Source organism: Astyanax mexicanus, chromosome 6 (genome assembly GCF_023375975.1).
Source record: "Astyanax mexicanus isolate ESR-SI-001 chromosome 6, AstMex3_surface, whole genome shotgun sequence".
Classification (NCBI taxonomy): domain Eukaryota; kingdom Metazoa; phylum Chordata; class Actinopteri; order Characiformes; family Acestrorhamphidae; genus Astyanax; species Astyanax mexicanus.
The window spans coordinates 42,020,140-42,039,393 of NC_064413.1; the positions used below are offsets into that span (position 1 = coordinate 42,020,140).

Consider the following 19,254-nt stretch of genomic DNA (forward strand, 5'->3'; position numbering starts at 1 on the left):
TCGCTATGCAGACCGAACATCTACTGGGAAGTTCATGGTCATGGGAAAGGGTGGAGTGTCCAAGGCTGTATTGGAGTGAATCGTGGTGAAAACACAATGCTTGAAAACATTGCTTTGTTTTCTCATCTGTCACTCTCTTGCTTTAATTTGTCTGTATGTGTGTGTGTGTGTGTGTGTGTGTGTGTGTGTGCATGTGTCGCTGATAGGCCGGCTGCTGCCTGCTGTCCCCAAAGACCAGGAGCACCCGTCGCCCCCCAACACCCAGCTTGCTCTCCCCATTGCAGCCTCAATACTACATACACCACCCCCTGCCATACACACCCACACATTCCCACCCCCAACCCCAACACACATAATTTCCTAGGGGCCTGCTGGGATAGGGTCAATGGTCAGAGGTGAGAGGTGATCCTTCACTGAGACACATTTATTTTGCTCCTCCTCCTTCTCCGCCTCCCCCCTGCTATTCTTTCATTCACACCCTGCGCCATTGTCTCTCCAGCCCTGCTCCACCTTTATGCTCGTACCCTGCCTCGTCCCATCTCACTTACAGTCTCACTGTCCAACTCTGACAATTAAAAATCCTACACAATAATAAACAATAATACAAGATTAAGAAGAAGGAAGGCTTAAATGTTCCCTTTTAATTTTTTTCTTTCTTCCTCTGTCTTTCTCTTTTAATCTCCCAGAAGCACCTAGAAGAAGACTTGTCTCTTATTGTTTTTCTAACATTTGAGGCCAATTCAATACAACACCAATACAAGAGCAACATGATGAGAAACACATTTCTTCTGGTATCATTTAACAAGGCCCTATAAATCCATATAATCCTTTTCTTTTTTAAATCTATCTCACTCTTTCTTTTATTCTGTCTCTTTCTCTCTGTACCCAGATGGCTGCCCTATTGTCTTTCCCCTATCAGTCAGGCAGGTCATTCCACATATGCTCAGCCTCTTTAGCTCTATTGCAGCCATCAGGCCGGCACAGCACGAAGAGAGAGAGGGCAGACAGGGTCAAAACAAGCCGAGCCGTGACAAACTCTCATTTACATAGTTCCGTCGTATGCAAACTACACCTGCACAGGCCAAAATGCTGTCAAACTTATTAAAAAAAAATTGCTCAAGTTCAAGTACAGAGGGCAGAGCTAGAGCAGGGGTCTGGAAAGAGCAGGCAGATGGTGCGATGTGAAGGACAGGCAGCATACAGCATATTACAACAGCATTATGCACAATCTGCAGCTATACCACTAACACTTTCTCAATAGTTCACATTAGAGATGAAATAACATTAGCACTATGAGGGAAAGAAGTGTTACAAATATAGAAAATGTCTAAACAAAGTTACTATTTATTGAAACTCTAATCTTAATAAATGCAGCTATTTATTTGTGAAATAATTCATAGTTTTTTAGCACTTATGCAGCAATTTATCAATGTTTACCTGCATCTTGTTAAAACCTACTTCAGAAACAACATATTTTCTCTCTATAGGTATATTCTCTCTCTGTCAATATGTCTAATATGTCTACTTGTCTTAGTTTTGTGTTACTTGCACATCAAAAACTGGAGAAATGCAATCTTATTCAGCTGTGCACTACTTGCTGTGTATTCAGTGCCAATAAAGCTTACCTTTTCTTCAATTTTGAAAAGAATGAAAAACAAACCTAATGCAAAACTGTGATATGCTCAAAAAAGTGTTTAAGGTTAATGATCTACTTTTGTAACTATATGGTTGCTGTCCGGAATAGGTGCACAATTATAAAATGGTAATTTAGTTGGTTTAAGTGGGTCCCTTATGGAGCAGTATTATAAGCTATACAGTTTAACAGAAGCTTCTGTTCAGCCAATAATTATTCCAATGAAACCACAATTGAACTACAAAGTCCATTGTTCCAAGTGCTGTAAACTGTTGTTTGTTAATTGCTGAACTGTTTATATTAGGCTTGAATCATATCTAATCTGGCCCACAAACAAACAAATAAACAAAACATAAGTAGAACCTCGAAGCAGAGGAGAAAGAGTGGTGCATACAGAGCTCTCTGCTTAAATCTAAGTGACAGAAGTGGTCAGGTTTCTTTGTTCCTCTCCAAGCTTAATCAATAAATGAATGAATTCATTACCCAGTCGCTCCAAGCACCTCTGATGGAGAGAGACTGATAGAGGGAGGTATTGATTGATGAAGTTCAGGGTATAGCAGTAGAGGACCTCTGACACAAAGGATACACATTCTACCCCTTTACTCTGTGCTTTGCCATGTTTCGCTGTATTTGTCTGGAGATATATTGTATATAAATCATGTACAAATCAATAATGTAAGGTGATCTGTATTGTGAACAGGAAAAAATTGCATGTGTGTATGTTGATGTCTGATGCATAGATCTGGAATACAGAGACTTTATTGTTAAGTGTTAATGATGTCCACACTGCATTAGTGCTAGCAACCTGCTATCTGCTGAGTGCAGTATATGGTAGTCCCCAGTGTGGGAGGCGAGAGATGTAATTCATACTGAATTGGAATATATCCCATTATCAGAGTCCAGCTGGAGCTTTAGTCATTCATTATGAGATGATGTGTGTGTGTGCGCCTGCATGTGTGTTTGTATGTGTGCATGTGCAGGAGGTCAGAGGTAATTTGGGGGAAGGGTGGGTGTCGGCTCAGCCCGTAGGTCATGGCCAAGCCCAGGACAGGTTAATCTAGTCTGGCCTGCCAAAATTTTTACCCTCATACACGTCAGTGTGTGTGTCTATATGTGTGTGTGTGTATGCCTGTGTGCATGGGTGGATGGAATTAATGAACGGCTGAATGGCTTGGCTTGGGGCTGGACAGATAAAACCAATCAGGTCCAGCATAGGCCAATTTAATTTCATGTCTGGCCTCCACTGGGGCAGCTGCACATTGTTCATGAGCAGCTCCTTCTAACACTGGACACTGTCAAAAGCCAGAGAGCACATGCTCTACTTAATAGAGCTATTTAAGTTAAGCTCTACAGAAATAAAGAGCATTTATAATCCAATTTACTTCTCACACAAAATTTACTTCTCACACTAAATTATCAGGAACTCTAAACATATCCAATACACCATTTTCATTTCTACAAGCACAATAAATATGCTTTCTTTTCATCTCTATTTCAAATCACCATCAAAGCAGACATTATAGTGAAAAATAAGGACCTGAATCAAGAATGTGGGTGGTTCAAATTATAAACTGAGGCACCATTCAATAGACACACGTACATGAATAGAAGTATATGCTAAATAAAAGATGGATATGATTCTGTCTGTGGGAACTGCAAGAAAGATTATCAAAGACCTCCATGTCTAGGAAACCTAGACAGAGACAGAGGAACTGCCAAGGTTACATGATGCACACTTAGAAGCCACTTATCTTGTGTGGAAAGTAATGAACTTCAGCAAATACATGCATTTGAATGACTGGTTTTATTTAAAAGGCTCAGGTTGAGGTTGGATGAGCTGTAACACCTTAAACTCTGCATTATATTTGAGCCTTGCTATAGTTGAATAATTTTAAGCTCAATAAAGTTAGGTTTAAAATGAAATGTTGACCTGTAGGGTAATTTATTTTTTTTATTATTAACAGGTTTTGCAACTTTTTCTTCATGGATTCACGAATTTCATTTCAGTTTTATACCTATAGAGGCAACACTGTATAGATAGTAGTTCTTCTCGAGAAATCCTGCCCTGCACATTTAGGGTTTATCTTGGCCACAATTAAATCAACTAATCAACTCATTAACAAACCTTGTCAGTTCCGTCTCTTAATTCATGGCATAATCTTACTATGGAGTTTATCCATAACGGATATATTACATGTATGCTCAGTTCTTCTGTGGGCAGTTTCTACAATGTCTGGGACTCCTACTTACACCATATACCATAATTCATCTACCATAATTCAGTGGTTTCTAAATCAACCTTGCTAATTTCTGTCACCTCAGTTAATGTAATATCTCTTGTGCATGTATTTACTAAGACCTGTCTCTTTCTTATCCTTTTTACTATTCAGTCATGTCATATCCTGAGATTCTGTTTCACTCTGTTTTGTGATTTTGTTTAGCTAAAAAAAATGTTAAAAATAATAAACAAAAAACCCTTGTCAGAATTGCAGGGTGTGTTAAAGCAGAAAACCCACTAAAATGTGCAGGGCATGGTGCCTCCAGAAGGAGAGTTAAGAGACACTGTACTAGCCTTGTGTTTCAATGCTGGAGAAACAAAAAAGATTTCTCTAGTTCAATTACTGGTCATTGTATTGCATACTAAAGATGATATCTGACATGTAGGATCAAATGTAAGTGGTGTAATATTAGATAGTAGAGGGGTTCAAATTTTATGTTTATCCTACCTTGCACCACCAGCCGGCCTAGCGCGGTACGCCTCATCCTGGTTCCAGGTCTGTTGGCTGAGCACACATACACTCCAGAATGCTGGAGCGACACGTCTGAGATCATCAGGTTACCTGTTCCCAACACCTGAATCCCCTCCACTCCGATAGAACGGCCATCTGTGAAACGACACTAAAAAGTTAATTTACAAGACAACATACTCATCAGCTTATACTGTATCTATATAGAAGAATTTTTGTCTTTAGAGAATAAGAATTAAATATTGGTTCAGCTTATGAATAGCCGTCAAGCTAATTAATTATTAGACAGTGTATTGTCACCAATATTCGTCACCATGTACTGTCCTTCATGCGGTCAATCGTACAGTACTTCACTGCAGGACCACCCCTCAGTAAATCACATGAGAGCAAGCACAATCAAATTCTTTATAGAGAAGTTTATGGAGAGGCACTCTATAACTCACCTACCTATAATAAATAATGTGTCACAGCTGTAGGTGGATTTTGTGACAGTAAAACATCAGCCCTAACAATGCAAACTTTTCTACGAGTATTTTTACATTTAAATAAATTTACAATAATAAAATATACATAGATCAGGTTCTTCATCTTACCCAGTCTGCTCCAGGACACAATGGGCCTGGGGTTGCCAGTGGCAATACACTCTAAAATAGCAGTCTCATGGACATTGAGAGTAAGATTCTGAGGGCCAGAAAGAATCACAGGATCCTTATAGGTGCGAGCAGCTGCAACTGTGAGGAGAGAGAAAGATAGAACAACAGTGTCACTACTTAACTCGTTTTCTAATGCACATATATGTGTGTAATCCTTTGTAAAAGAAAAGTTCATTTATGTATATTTTTTAAAAGTATAAATAACTTAACATGGAAAAGTACATACATTTAGAATTTAAATGAATGCGTACTTAAATACATACTAAATGTACTATTTTGAAACAACATATGGCAAATTAAATATATTTCAATTGTAATTAAGCTATATTTAATTTATGTGCTTTTGAGTGCTTTTTTTCACTAAAGTGCACTTTTAGCAGTATTTGATGTTTTTCTATCAACACAATCTTTACTTTAAATCATACTACTTCAAAAACATTTTATGGAAATACAAATGAAGTATATTTAATGTGTATTTCCATTGAGTTTATTGAATAGAAAATGTACTTTTAATATTATTTACCTAATTTAAACATACTTTTAATGCTCTTAAGTATTCTTCACAAGGGATATGTAAAGTGCATTCTTGTTTTATTTCTCACCAGTGACACCAAGCTGAGCTTCTTGACTGTAACGTGTGTTTGCAATATTTTTAGCCATGCAACGATACAGTCCACTGTCTGCCTGACGCACACCAGTGATCTGCAGAATACCGTTAGGCAGGAGAGTGTATCTGCAGAAAGAGAGATTGCGTTTGTGTTATACATAGCAGTTCATAGCAATTGACATTCAGTGTGTGTGGGTGTACACAGAAGAGTACATTAGGTTTGCAGATCAGTTACTGTTATTCATAGTTTCTTGGAGAATTTAACTAAAATATGTCCCACTATTATGTCCCAGGTTATCATTGTCAGCATTGTTCCAGATTAGCACTGTTAGCCATTACAGGTGCAGATAGCAAAGCATTATACAGTATATTGTGCATCCAAACAGCATGAAAACCTATCCACGCATAAGCTCTATCCAGATGGGATTAGTTTCTCTGGGTTAATTTTCTCTTTTTTGGGTTATTTTTCTCTCTGTAATTTTATTCCTGTCCAGAACGACCATGTATGTGTTTTTCTCAGACGTCCTCTAAAGCTAAATTACCTACTGTTTCATCAGCGTTTCATCACCTCGCATTTAATAAAATAGCTATTTGTCCACTGCTATGCACCGTAATTACACTTTGGGCGTGTAATCTCGTCTGAATAGGGCTATAGATGCTGGACAATGCTATACTGTATGTTCAGCTGATTTATTGAGACACAAATAGAAAGAAGTGCTGATTTTACTAGTGTTGATAGTAGAAAACCGAATGGGGGGGCGTTTAATTAGAAAATCGATACTTGGAACTCTTGGAACTTGGAAATTCGGACATCCTAGTCAAATGGAACACAGCATAATTGTCACATTTACCTATGTGAAATGAGTGGTCTGCATTCAACGAATGTATTAAGGATATGTAAATGCAGTGTGCACATGTGTGTGTGTGTATGTTTAACCTGTCGTCATCAGTGCTGAGTGTGGTCTTGTTCCTCTCCCAGGTGATGCTAGCTTCAGGGATGCCATTAACAGCACAGTGGAGGCGAGCCACCCCTCCTTCATCCACTGCCATGGACTCTGGGTGGGTGTGAAACTTGGGAAGAGCTAATGGAGAACAGAAAAGTGGTTAAATATAACTTGTGTGTCCAAGCATCCATCTCATACACTATTCGTATCTCCTTCTAAAACATCCAGTTAATAGCTGCTTTAAGCATTTTTTCTGCCATGTAACACCAGGAGAGCTGTGATCAATAATGGAGGCAGAGTTTTCAGCAGGAGAGTGGATACCCATGGTAACCTATGGCCTAATGGGAGACCCGGCAGAGCAGGAGAGGGGAGTCATTTGCAGGTTTGGTCAAAAGGGGAAGCAGAGTGATGAGTCAAAGATAAATGGAAGTAGGGGGAGGGAGAGATAAAGGGGGCTAAGATTACAGAGGTTTATTTATGGGATATTTTACAGAGCCGTGGAGCAGAGACTTTCTAGGAAATATGAAGAGGTAGGGAAGAGAAAAATAACATGAAAGAAAATGAGGAAGTTAAAGGGCCCGGAGATTAAATAAAATCACAGCAGGTATAAAGTATTGACCAAAATAAGACCAGATCAGTACATATTCAAGTGGAACATTTAAGAATTGTTAATATTTAAGTCTCTGGAATCCCAATACAGAATGATTATTTCACATAAAACAGAACTGCTGTAATGAGCTAATAATTTTTCTGAGCATTTCAACAAAAAAAAAATTACTTACATGCGAGCTGGACTCGTGCCTTGCGGCTGATCAGCATGCCATAACGGTTCTGAGCAGCACACTCATATTCTCCAGCATCTGTCTCATTGCTCTCACGCCGTTTCTGGAAATTTCGGATCAGGAGCATGCCATTGTCCAGTATGGCCACTCTAGGGCCTGTAGGAACAGGTATACCATTCCTTCGCCAGGTAATAGTGATAGGCCCCTCCCCTTCCACCTCACAGTCCAACATCAAGGGGCGGTCTCTCACTGCGATGATATCATGGGGCTCTTTAATGAAGGCCAGCTCTGATGCCACACCTAATCCTAAAAGAGAGAAAATAGTGGAGTCAGGTGGGGTAAAGAATAAGTCTGTATTGATCTTGATTGGCTGTTAGATGCTTACAAATGGCAAAAAGAGTAGAGTGGTGAGGATGGAGTCTTCCAAACGTTAGATGAGAACAATGGAGAGGGAGAAGACTGCTTCATGATGATGATGATGATGATGATAATGATGCTGATGATAATGATGACAATGGTGATGCTGAACATCATGGAGGATGGAGATGAGCTAAAGAGGCAAACATATAAAAAAGCTGAATGGTTATCCCATTCAGTCCTATAAAAATACAGAGGAAACTATAGAAAGTATAAGAATAGAATGTGCAGAGGATGTGCCATATTTCTTCTCTTTATGAGGCTAACATACAACAGTAGGAGTTAGTCATTGTGGAGGATATAGGCTTGACTCTGGGTGGCCCTCTATTTCGAGCCTCTGAGCCTCCAGTTTATGGAGCTGTAAATTCTGTAAGGCAGGTTTCTGCACTGAGAACGAGAGCAGGAGAGAGAGAGAACTGATGGTCCATAATATAATAATTGATTAGAGAGCATGGTTGAACACCAACACTGACATCACTGCTCATTCGTCAGCCAGAAGATGTGTGAACTTTGGCATGTACTGTGCAAAAGACATCGAGTCAATACCTGTGGCAAATTACATAAAACAGCATTTTAAAATGATCTTCAGATAAGATACGTCATGCAGCATAGACGCAATGATCCACAATTTGGCTTATAGCAACTTAACTTACTAAGCTTCTTACAGTGTGTGTGATGTATAATGAATGACCTAGGATGGGTAATTATAACATTACTAAAAATACCATTTTTTCAGTAGTCTACAGGTTAGTGTTTCATGGTCCAGGTAAGACACACCTATTTGGATATTTTTAACCTTTTTTAACCCTACTGTTTAACCGTTTGTTAAAGCACATTTAAGTGACTATATCCCATTAAAGAAGGTGCTGAACTGCACTAAACATGATTGTGCCATCTCTACCCACTGGCAAAGGTACGTTATGGTAAAATAATCCACTTAAGTCACTGTGTTCTTTAGTAGTATGGCTTTTCAGGTCTCATTTGTATATTACTCCACACTTGGGATGGTTTTGGTGAAATCTATTGATGGCAAATATATTATTTTAAGCATATTATATTTTCAAAGGTTTTGATGAAATTTAATTATGTAAATGTATACAACAAACACTTTAATATATATTAATATTATTATTTTGTATTTGTGGTTAGTGTTTAGGTTTAGTGTTAGATTTTATCACATGTTATCTTAAGCACTTGGTGCAGGTGTTATTCCCCTAAACATAAAAATGCACAAAATGCACAAAATTCCATTGTTATTTCCTTAAATGAGGATGTTAATAGGTTAAAATTCAGATTTTTCTCCTATTTAAAAAAAATCCATCCACAGAGACGAAACTGTTTGCATCAGCAAGCTTGATCTGTATGCAGTTTTTATAAAGTTCCACACAACACTGAAAAACACTGAAGCATTATTCCAAGAAAGAATCTGAAAGAAACTGTGTTTTGGTCATATATTAAAAACCATGTAGGGTCTTATTTTGCCATCTTTGCAGTGATTTTCTTGCTGGCACCCCAACTCTCAAACCTGCAGGTCCTGTAGACCTATCTCTTTACTGTTGAACCTGAGACCTGAGTTACAATATGTTGTCATGTTAGCTGTCTATTAAACCTGCTGCTGACTCTCAGAAAGTTGAAGATCTGATGCTGTTGTAGATTTACCTCTATCAGACCTCTTCTGTACTCATTAAACTCTGGCTTTATTTGTGATTCCTCTGAAGGAAATATTTCAAAAACAATGAAAACACAAAAGATGTTTCATGATTGCATTTTTCTTTAGATATTCAAACTTTTAAGGTTGTCTAAATAGTGCTGCAAATAGTGATGTAACACAATCTGTTCCAACACTGCTTTTATACAGACAAAAGATCTGTTATCGCTGCTTTACTGCTTTTTTTGTTCCATTATAGGTAATTAACTGGACTTAAACTCCTTCATAAAATGGAAAATAGGAGTGTTCTAAACCTACTGATTGGTGAGATCCAATTAGTGTGGTTAAGCAATCTGAAAAGTTATATGTGAAATAAATGAAAGCAGGATTACCTAAAAAGCTGTAGGGCTCTAATCCAATTCTAATACAGTATGAGTGAATACAGTAGTCAATGAGCTAGATGCCATCCCAACACAACACTCTAAATAAATGGTAAGGAGAGTGTCTCTATCCTATGGGCTTGGTTTAGAAAAAACGCTTTGGTCCAAAGGGCCAATATATTTGGACAGTAACTCATTCTAAAAAAAGTTTGCGCAAAAGAACTGGCCTGGGTCTGGGAGCGACCTGATGACAGCTTCATTCACTCTGTGGGCTGTGGGGTGTTCGCATGAGAAAGTTGGGGACAACAGCTCAGGAGGGGCCGCAGGCTGGCTGAAGAGGGGCTGCTCCAGGCTATTCATCTCAGCTGAACTTGCACTTGACTTTTCCCAGTCTGATTGATGGCTCTGTTAGCACCCCCCATCTCTCTCCATCACCCCAAAACAGCCACACAATGCTGCTGAATGCCACGGAGCCATTCAAGCAGCGAGAGCCACGGCTATGTCAGAAGTGGAGGGGAGAGGGGTGGAGGGAGTAGCGAGTAGGGTCGCATGATTTGGGGTTTGGGTAAGACCAGTGATAGCACTCCATCTCTGCTTCCACTACTCTATATCTGCCCCCCACCCACCCCCCTACCTCGCCACGAAAGTCCCATCATCCCCCCACCCTACTCTGTGGAACCATCTGCCCTCTCTCCCTGCCCCCACCGAGTTTTCCCCTTTTCACTTGAACTTGGGGGTGACTTTCCCATGCCACCCAATCACTCAAACTTCTCCCCCGACGACACGCTCGTCCCCCCATTCTCTGCATCTTTTTTGGGGTGCCCATGTTGGGTGATTCACTGACGCAGACCACGACCCCTCTCACAGTCTGCACCCCAACAACACCCTCTCCCAGCTGTCCGCAAAAGACAACGAAAACACTCCAGTTGCACTTAAACTTGAATGCACTTGAATGAGTCGTGAACTTGAGAGTTTATTGCCCCTCATGGCGTCTGACGAAGGCACCTGCTGACCCCGTCTCACAGCCACAATCATAAACTAACATCTGACCCTCAAAAATCATGTTTATCTGCATTGCAAACACTATCATTCTATCCCACTTCTCCTGCATTATGAACGACCCAGATGCTGGGTTCATCTGTGCATATCTCTGTCCTTTTTTCTCAAGCCTCTGCACTTCTACGCCTAAAGACCTGTATACTACACAAACAAATAAGACTAGGTAGTAATGATCAAACCTAGGAACATAAATATTTATTCTACATATAGAACAATATCACAGTATCAACTGATATGTAGCGTTTCATTAAAAAGTTAATAACCTCATTCCTGAAGAAACCTCAAATACACTGCAGTTACAATTTTGGCATCAATTACGACCATTAGACCTATGAATGAATATTGCTGAATGACCTCAATACACAACAATTGTGCTATGTAGATGATATACTGCCCAGCAATACAAACCCAGCAGGAGCGCAATCTGAGCTATCAACAGTATTATGATCTCTTTTTGCTTACAGTCTCAGAATACAACAGTATTAAATACATCATCATCAACGTACTGTCCTCCTAGAACTATGGTCATGCTGCCTCCACACGACCCAGCTCTCCAGGCCTTGGCTTTTCTCCAGCTCATGCTGTGTGACACAAAGAGTTTTGAGAGAGGATCATCTTCACTTTACACCCATTACTCAAGACTACAAATTAAGACCTCCTTAATGAAGACACAGGGCTTCATCTATCCAGTATCCATGTAGAGTACAGAGAAGATTCACTGAGCATTTACTGAATAAACCAAATGAATCACACAATAAATGTATTATGTTGGTCTTTCAGCTTTGTGTGGTTTGGGCAGGCATTTACTACTGTTATAAATCTTAAATTTACTAGAAAGAAGTGTAGAAATGGCCAAAATGACCAGTCAATTAGCTTTAGTGTACAGTGCCCTGACTAAAGAATTTCCAAGGAAAGACTTTAGAAGTGGTAAGGCAGTGAGATTTTAACCAAAACTACAGTTACTACATAACTACATAAATTCAAAAATATTTCAAGTGAAATATTATCATTAGTTTTATTACCATGAATGGACATTTACTGAAGACGCTCAGGGCAGCTCGCCATATGATTCACACCATGAAAATAAGATGTAGGTATTTTAGCTTTGTTTGATTTGGCAGGCCTTTGCTCCTATTACAGGACCCAAATGACCAAATGAGCCAGTTCTCATTCATCCAGAATAGAGTTTTTTTTAGAACGGATATGGCCAGATGATCATTTTGTGAGCACCCATCCCTATGGAGTTTCCATTTAGAGTGTGTTTCCAAGGAATGTCCAAAAAAAAAAAGGCTTTCACATATATATGTAGTAAGGTAGTGACATTTCAATTTAGGGCATTATTTACTGGCTTCTATGCCCAGTAAATATTATTATAGGTGTCGGAAATCATAACAATTTTGATTCAGTAGCTGTTTTGCAAACAGACTTTTTTCCCAGCTTCAGTAAGTGTGGTAGTAATAATGGCCCCTTTGTTAAATTAGCCCCATTTAGTTATGCCTACAGCCCCATCTGCATTCTGCGCTCCCACAATAGAGAACCCATCTCCACTCGTAAAGCGCTATTGGACCTCCTGGCCCCACGTGTGACTGGGAGAGCGGGTTTGGGGATAATTTCACCTCCCATCTGGGTGCCATTAACGAGAGGAGGACTTTAGAGGCTCACCCAGAACAGAACAGACCCCCCTAAACCCAACCCCCATGGGCAGACGGCGACCCTAGCCCCTAAAGGTCATGAGAGAGTGGGTGTGGGGCAGAGAGGAGGGAGCAGCTTGTATTCGATAACGAAAAGACTAGAATACCCCCTTCTCTTTGTTTATTGTCCTCTGCGCTGGCCGTGAACTTCACACTTTATTGTGGTCCTGCATCATGCTGAACCCCCCATGAACAGAGCAAGAGGGTATAGGGTGACACTGATAGGGCAAACATGGCTAAATCCCTTTATTGATGGGTGTTCCCTTCTTCTTCTTTTAATGTCTGAGGCGGCTGAGCCAGACGGATGAAATCCTGTCTCAAAATCTGAAATTGAAATGTTCTCTCTTGTCTATGGGAACCAGCGCCTGCGGGTAAAGGCTAGATGCAGATTTTAAAGCTTCCATTCACTTAAATTTCACATTTATTTTAAAATCTATAGAAATTCTATAGGGCAATTCTTCAAATAAGCAATAAACACTGTTAGACACTGCACTCTGCTTAGATTGCAATGTTACATCAACTGTAAAGTCAGTGAACATCCACAAAAAAGTAAACTGCATTTATTTAATGCAGGCCTATTGTACTATAGAAACTTAGCTAAAGGACAAAGGCAAGGCCAGATTCAACCCAAAAGGGGTTAAAACAGTGTGAAATACAGTATATTGTTCAGGATCTTTAAATCTTCCTTTACGGCTTCTGTTGTAAATGTTTTATAGGCCGATCCACAGAATAAGAAACACACCCCGCTGTCTCTTTCACATTCAACAGAGCTTCCACAGCCTCTGTGTCTCCATAGCCCCAGTAGTTGGTCACAGTGCAGACAGACACAGTCCCAGAGTCTCAATACTTTGAGTCAGAGAAAGTGAAGCTGCAGAACTCTAAGAGTCTAAACCCAGCAGGAGCAAAGGAGCCCACTGCAGGGCTATTGTCTCTCTAATAGGAGTTAACTCCCCTCTCTGGCTGACGGACTCCCTGCTCTTTTGCTGCCACTGCAGCCACACAGACTCATAGCTCCCATCTATTGTTTAAACAGGGATGCTCATTAATGTGAGCAGGCCAAATGGGGATTGGGTGTGCATGAGACACAGGGGCATTTCCGATTGTCCAAATTAACTCTGACGCATGCACTTACATCCTCTATACCAACCCCCTGGGACTTTTTAAGGGGTAATCAAATTAACAAACAATTAGAGGGAGTGGGCATGGCTCATCAATGTTCTTGGTGTAATTGATATGGCACTGGGATTATCAAAAGGTTAACTTGTTCTGTAGATATATGGACTACATTACATTATACTACAATCCAATAACAATTTTAATAGCTTTCTTTTTCTTCTTCTTTTTTCAAATTTCACAATGACATGGGTTTCTTTACAACCTTTTCTCACATAGGTTGTCCATCACTAAACATTAAGTATTAGTCTAAGATGTTAAGAATCACATTGGTGACTTACAGTGGTGGGAAGAGTCATTACTAAGAAACCTAAAGATACATACTGATGTGGATGCTGCTCTTAGAGCTACAGACCATCTTTCCAATGTATCTAATTTATCTGCTTTATAACGCATGTGCAAAATCAATAATTGAACATACTTAATAATTGAGCGGCATAAGTAAAAGACGACATATGAATAAAACATCAATGGAAACTTCTTATATCTCTTTTGTCCTATGTGAAAACTTAAGATAGTTATACTAAAGTGGGCTTCCATAAGAGATCATTAATTTTTTTCAACCCAATTGGGTAGTTTTTATGAAGATTAATTGTGATCAATTCTGTGGCTTAAAACACATAAAAAATCTGATGTAGATTTATTTTTGTCACAACTTTTTTCTTAAGAGCAAATTTGACTTAATATTTACAGGAGGATGTGGAGAATGCGGCCCACTGTTGTTTTTGTTATTATTTAAATTACTATTATGAGGACTATAATTAATTTGGGCACACACAGTGTGAGTAACACACTTAAACACATGATATTGAGTACTGACCCTTTTAAAAAGCACAGTTGGATGTTCATACTGGAGAGAACATTGTTTTCTCTTCACTGAAGAGAGGAAAGTCTACTGGGAGCAGAGAACTTCTCAGCTACCATAAAATAAACTTCTGAACCTTTTCTAAAAAAAAGTGAAGTATCATGTGCTTCACTAAATGATGGGACCTAGCTAATGAATGAGACCTAGCTAATGGTCCATTTTGGTCCTGCTGTTCAGTGTTCTAAAGGCCTCAACATTTGCCTGTGATGCATACTCACAGCTGCAAATCAGTTCCCACAGCTCTGAATCAAGTTTGGTCTTAATTGGTAAATATGAAACAGCCTCAGCTCATGAGCATATTGCAGCAGGGTGGGTGATCTACGGGGCAGAGAGAATGAACAGAATGAACCCCCCTTGTCTGTGCAGGCTGCTGGAATGGCCCTGAGACGCATGCTGTGTGGATCTTTTGGATTAACCCCCTGAACCGGGGGGAGCCTTGTTGGATTATAAGTAGCCTGGTTGTGTGTGTATGCATGTGTGTGCGTGCGCACTGGGCTGGGGCAGCTGCATGGATTACCCACCCTTGTAATGAGATCTCAATCAGAGCTGCCAACCCCCCCCCCCCAAACCTTCCCATCCCAACCCTACCTCCTCTTCCCCAGTCGTATGTAGATGAGGGGTGTTGGGGTGCAATAGGTCTGAGACAAGGGTGAGGGTCAAGGGTCAGTGTCACTGTCTGGCCCAAGTCTGTCTGTCTGATATGCACTGCTGGCCATGAACTTGGTCTTTTCAGCCCAAAATCTGGTGCCATGCATAATTACAGCCTGGACCCTAACACTTGCACACTCTAGCAACCATTCATAAGTGATAATATAGTCTAAGTTTAGAAACAGTTTGGTTTCTTAAAAGTAATTATTAAAGGAAACCAACTTCTACTATATATTTCTTTTTTTTTTAATTATTACTGCATACTTTATACTTAATATCAACAAGATGCTGAATTTGATGAATGTATAGTTTTCGCCAATATAGGCCTGTGAGAGATTGGTATAGTTCACTATTAAGGTGAAACCACTAGTAACATTAAGAACAATGTAAGCATCAATAAAGTATTATACTTCATGGTTGCTGTTTCTGGGATAAATAATAAGTTATAAACCTTAGATACATTTTTAGAGGCATTTTTTAAGATTAATTTCAAATGCCATGGAATCCTCTAGCAAAATGAAATGTGCATTAATATCAATTCAAAGAAGAAGAGACCATTTTCAATCTGAGTTTCAATAACCCTACATATGGGCAATGTTGTTTAGCCAGATGTGTCCCTCACAAAGGGTTTATCACTCTGACCTTCATGACTTTCATTCTTACTTTCTTGCTACACTTCCAGCTTCTCAGGTCAGTACAAAAAAGTCTTATAGGTTCACACAGATTGCCTTCTTTCATGATCATCGATCCCAATCAAGTGAGTCTGCTGATTTCTTAGCAGGACATCAGCAAACTTAAACTCCTCCATGGCAGAACAAACCACACAGCCTTCAAAAAGAGCCAAAGTGAAGAAAATAAAACATGCTGGAAAAGCAAGACAAAGAGATATGAAATTGTGAAATGAGATGTAGCAATGCTTACTATGTGGAAGAGCACAGTCTTAAACTAAATTGATCAGATTCAATTCAGTCTTTGTCTACTTATGGGACTAGTGATTTGTTTAACCAAAAACAAAACATGCATGTTTAATCTGTGTGAACTGAGAACAAAAATAACATATAATAAAAACACTGAATGTTAAATGTGGAGTTAAATGATCATCCAATGTATAGGGCCAAACTAAGCAATTCAGCAATGTATACGCAATATATAAATAAGATTACACCACTTTAGATCAATCTAAGCAAGTTTTGTGACATTTTGAGTTCATAAACTTGAACTGAATATAGTTTTTGGGCATAAATTGGTCAATGCATATAGCAGTTACCTTTGCAAAAAGCAAAAAGAAAAGCCACTGAGACAAACAGAATTAGAAAAAGAGAAAAACACAGACTAAATTATTTTTGGATAATTATAAATCCAATAATTTAATCCTCAATAGTCGAGAAGCATGAGGTTTATATACATTAGAAAATGTGTTATACAGAGCAAAATTTGCATTTGCAAGCTTTGGCTTATTTAATCACCTATAGTATTAAATTATAGTGGTTTAAATTGTGCAGTTTAAATTAAAAATTTGTTTAAAAAACTGACTGATTAAACTCTGGCCAATTTTAAAGATTTGTAGGGTTGTTTAAAAGGAAGCCCATAGTACCAAACCCTCTTCATATGTTCTGGATTTTACACAGTTAATTAAAATGTTTAGAAATACATAAAAAAGAAACAAAAATAATAAACGTTAAATAAATAAATGAACAAATTAATCCACCTGGCCTGAAAGTTATATTATATACAACAACATACACAATGGTGAGGTAACACACACAGAGAACTCAACACTCTGAGCATGAGCATGAGGTTTAACCCAAACATTAGAAACAGAATTATCAATAATAATAACATTAATAATATAGCCTAATAATAATATAAAATGTGAACTTAAATAAAATGTAGGCCTAATTTAAAATAACAAAACAACTGTGAGATTAGCTAATGCTAGCTAAACAATAATAACAATGAGAAACAGGCACTGTAAAGTACTAAGACTGTCCAGCAGAGTGTAAACTGCTATTATTAATATTTTAAATATGAAATACAAACGAAAAACAACAGTATACGCATAATATACATTAAATTAAATGATTTGTTACCTATGAGGGTGGAGAGCAGCAGCAGGGCGGCGGGGGTCGCGGTCATGGTGGGGCTGTGTATAGAGTTTACTCCGCTCCGAGAATCACTTTCATTTATTCAAACTTTTAAAAAACGTATAAAAAAGAGGAAAAACAGAAAAACACTCTTATTCGCTCGAGTATATTCCACAGACAGCGCTCTTCTACTTCTTCTTTTTCGTGGGAAAATAAATCTAGCTCCGCATGTTTAACGGCTCCTTCCGCTCCGACCGTTGAGCGCGCGCGACCGCTCGCGTCAGTCTCTCCTCCAGCTTCTGAGCTCCGCGAGCGCACTAAGCGCGGGGTTGCCTGGTGACCGCTCACACCGAGCCGAGCAACACGCGCTGAGAGAACGGAGCGGAACACCAGCCAATCAGAGGGGAGAAGAGGACTGAGAGGGCGGTGCCACGAGGGAGTGACAGTATTTAAGGCGCTCAAGATGAGTATAAACACAATTTCAAACTTAAAGCAGAGTCAAAGCACAGATAGACAGATAGCACTTTGTAACTGTTTTCTATGGTGTGGTAAATCAATATCGCCTAAACATGGCCCAGTTTTTCATTACATTACATTACATAACATTTAGCAGATGCTTTTATCCAATGCAACTTAGCCTACGTTTACATTACCAGGCTAAAGTGACTCAAATCTGATTTTTTTGGACGATGTGGCTCAGATCTGATTCTTTCATGGCTGTGTGAACTTGCCAAATCCGATTTTTTTCTAATCAGATCTGAGCCACTTTCATATATGGTCCTAAATCAGATACACGGTGATGAACAGTCAAATTAAATCATTTGTAATTTGAAATTAATGTTGTTGTTTTTTTTGCTTTTACGCACGCGCTAGGTGCTTCTCTCATACCCACACATCTCTTGGTGCAGCTCTTTTTTCACCTCCTCGACCTGAGCATGTACTTCAGACTTGAGCAAAAGATGCTCCACATTTGAGCTGCTAACACATCCATTTCACCTTAATAAAGCTCTGAGTCGTCTCTCAAATATGACGTTTTGTTGTTGGTGAAGAAGGCAAAGTTTATACATGTATCAATGTGCTTATGTGAGGCGTTTCAAGGACAGATTTGTTCACATTACATACAGATACAGGTCACTTACATTTGTGAATGTGAACCGCCAAGATAGCCAAATCTGATCTGAGCAAAAAATCAGATTTGAGCAATGTAAACGTAGCCTATGTGCTCTTTGAAGAGCTCTGTCTTTAGGAGTTTCGTAAAGATAGCGAGGGAAGCTTCTGCTCTGGTAGCAGTCGATAACTTGTTCCACCATTGGGGAACTCTGTATGAGAACAGTCTGGATTGCTTTGAGAGAATGTTTGGTAAAGCTAAGCAACGTTCACTGGAGGACGTGTTAATAGTATTTTAATCATCTTAGTTCTTATTGATTTTATAAATCTGGTCCTGGCACCAAACCCTGCCCTGCAAATTTTTTTAGATTTCTCTTCTGCCAACAGCACACCTGATTCAACTAATTAATCAGCTCATTAACCAGCACTTTCAAAGTTCAGAGGGTGTGTTAAACTCTTCACAGTGGCCATAAAATGTCATTTTTGCCTATTTTGACGGACCCTCTGTTAAAAAAAGTGTTCCAAACTGTATCCTAATGGCACAAATTCTCCCAATGGCCCAAAACGTCTTGATATAACTCCAAACCTCCCTAAATGACTAGTAACTAATTTCACCAACAATCAATCATAATATGGCACCCACCCCCTTGCCCTCCCTTCCCCCAACAACACACACCTGATTCAACTAATCAGCTCATTAACCAGCACTTTCAGAGTTGCAGAGGGTGTGTTAACCTCTCTTCACAGTGGCCAATTTTGAAACACTGAATTCTGGTGGTAAATGGATTATGTGAAAGCAGATACCTGAACACAGAT

At 39.2% G+C, this 19,254-nt stretch overlaps 1 protein-coding gene across 2 annotated transcripts in view; it reads right to left on the bottom strand.

Annotated features, from left to right (window-relative positions):
* Positions 1–17,658, bottom strand: part of LOC103038418 (immunoglobulin superfamily DCC subclass member 3) — a 29,560-nt gene extending 11,902 nt beyond the window's left edge. The window contains exons 1-7 of one of the 2 annotated variants that reach the window (XM_049480602.1): positions 17,338–17,658; positions 7,752–7,916; positions 7,367–7,672; positions 6,578–6,722; positions 5,636–5,766; positions 4,974–5,111; positions 4,360–4,518 (exon numbers count right to left, since the gene is read on the bottom strand). In XM_049480602.1, coding sequence (XP_049336559.1) covers positions 4,360–4,518; positions 4,974–5,111; positions 5,636–5,766; positions 6,578–6,722; positions 7,367–7,598 — 805 coding nt within the window. In that variant the 5' untranslated portion in view covers positions 7,599–7,672; positions 7,752–7,916; positions 17,338–17,658. The remainder of the gene's footprint in view (positions 1–4,359; positions 4,519–4,973; positions 5,112–5,635; positions 5,767–6,577; positions 6,723–7,366; positions 7,673–7,751; positions 7,917–17,337) is intronic. The other variant, XM_049480601.1, reaches the window with a different exon arrangement.
* Positions 17,659–19,254: the final 1,596 nt, after the last annotated feature.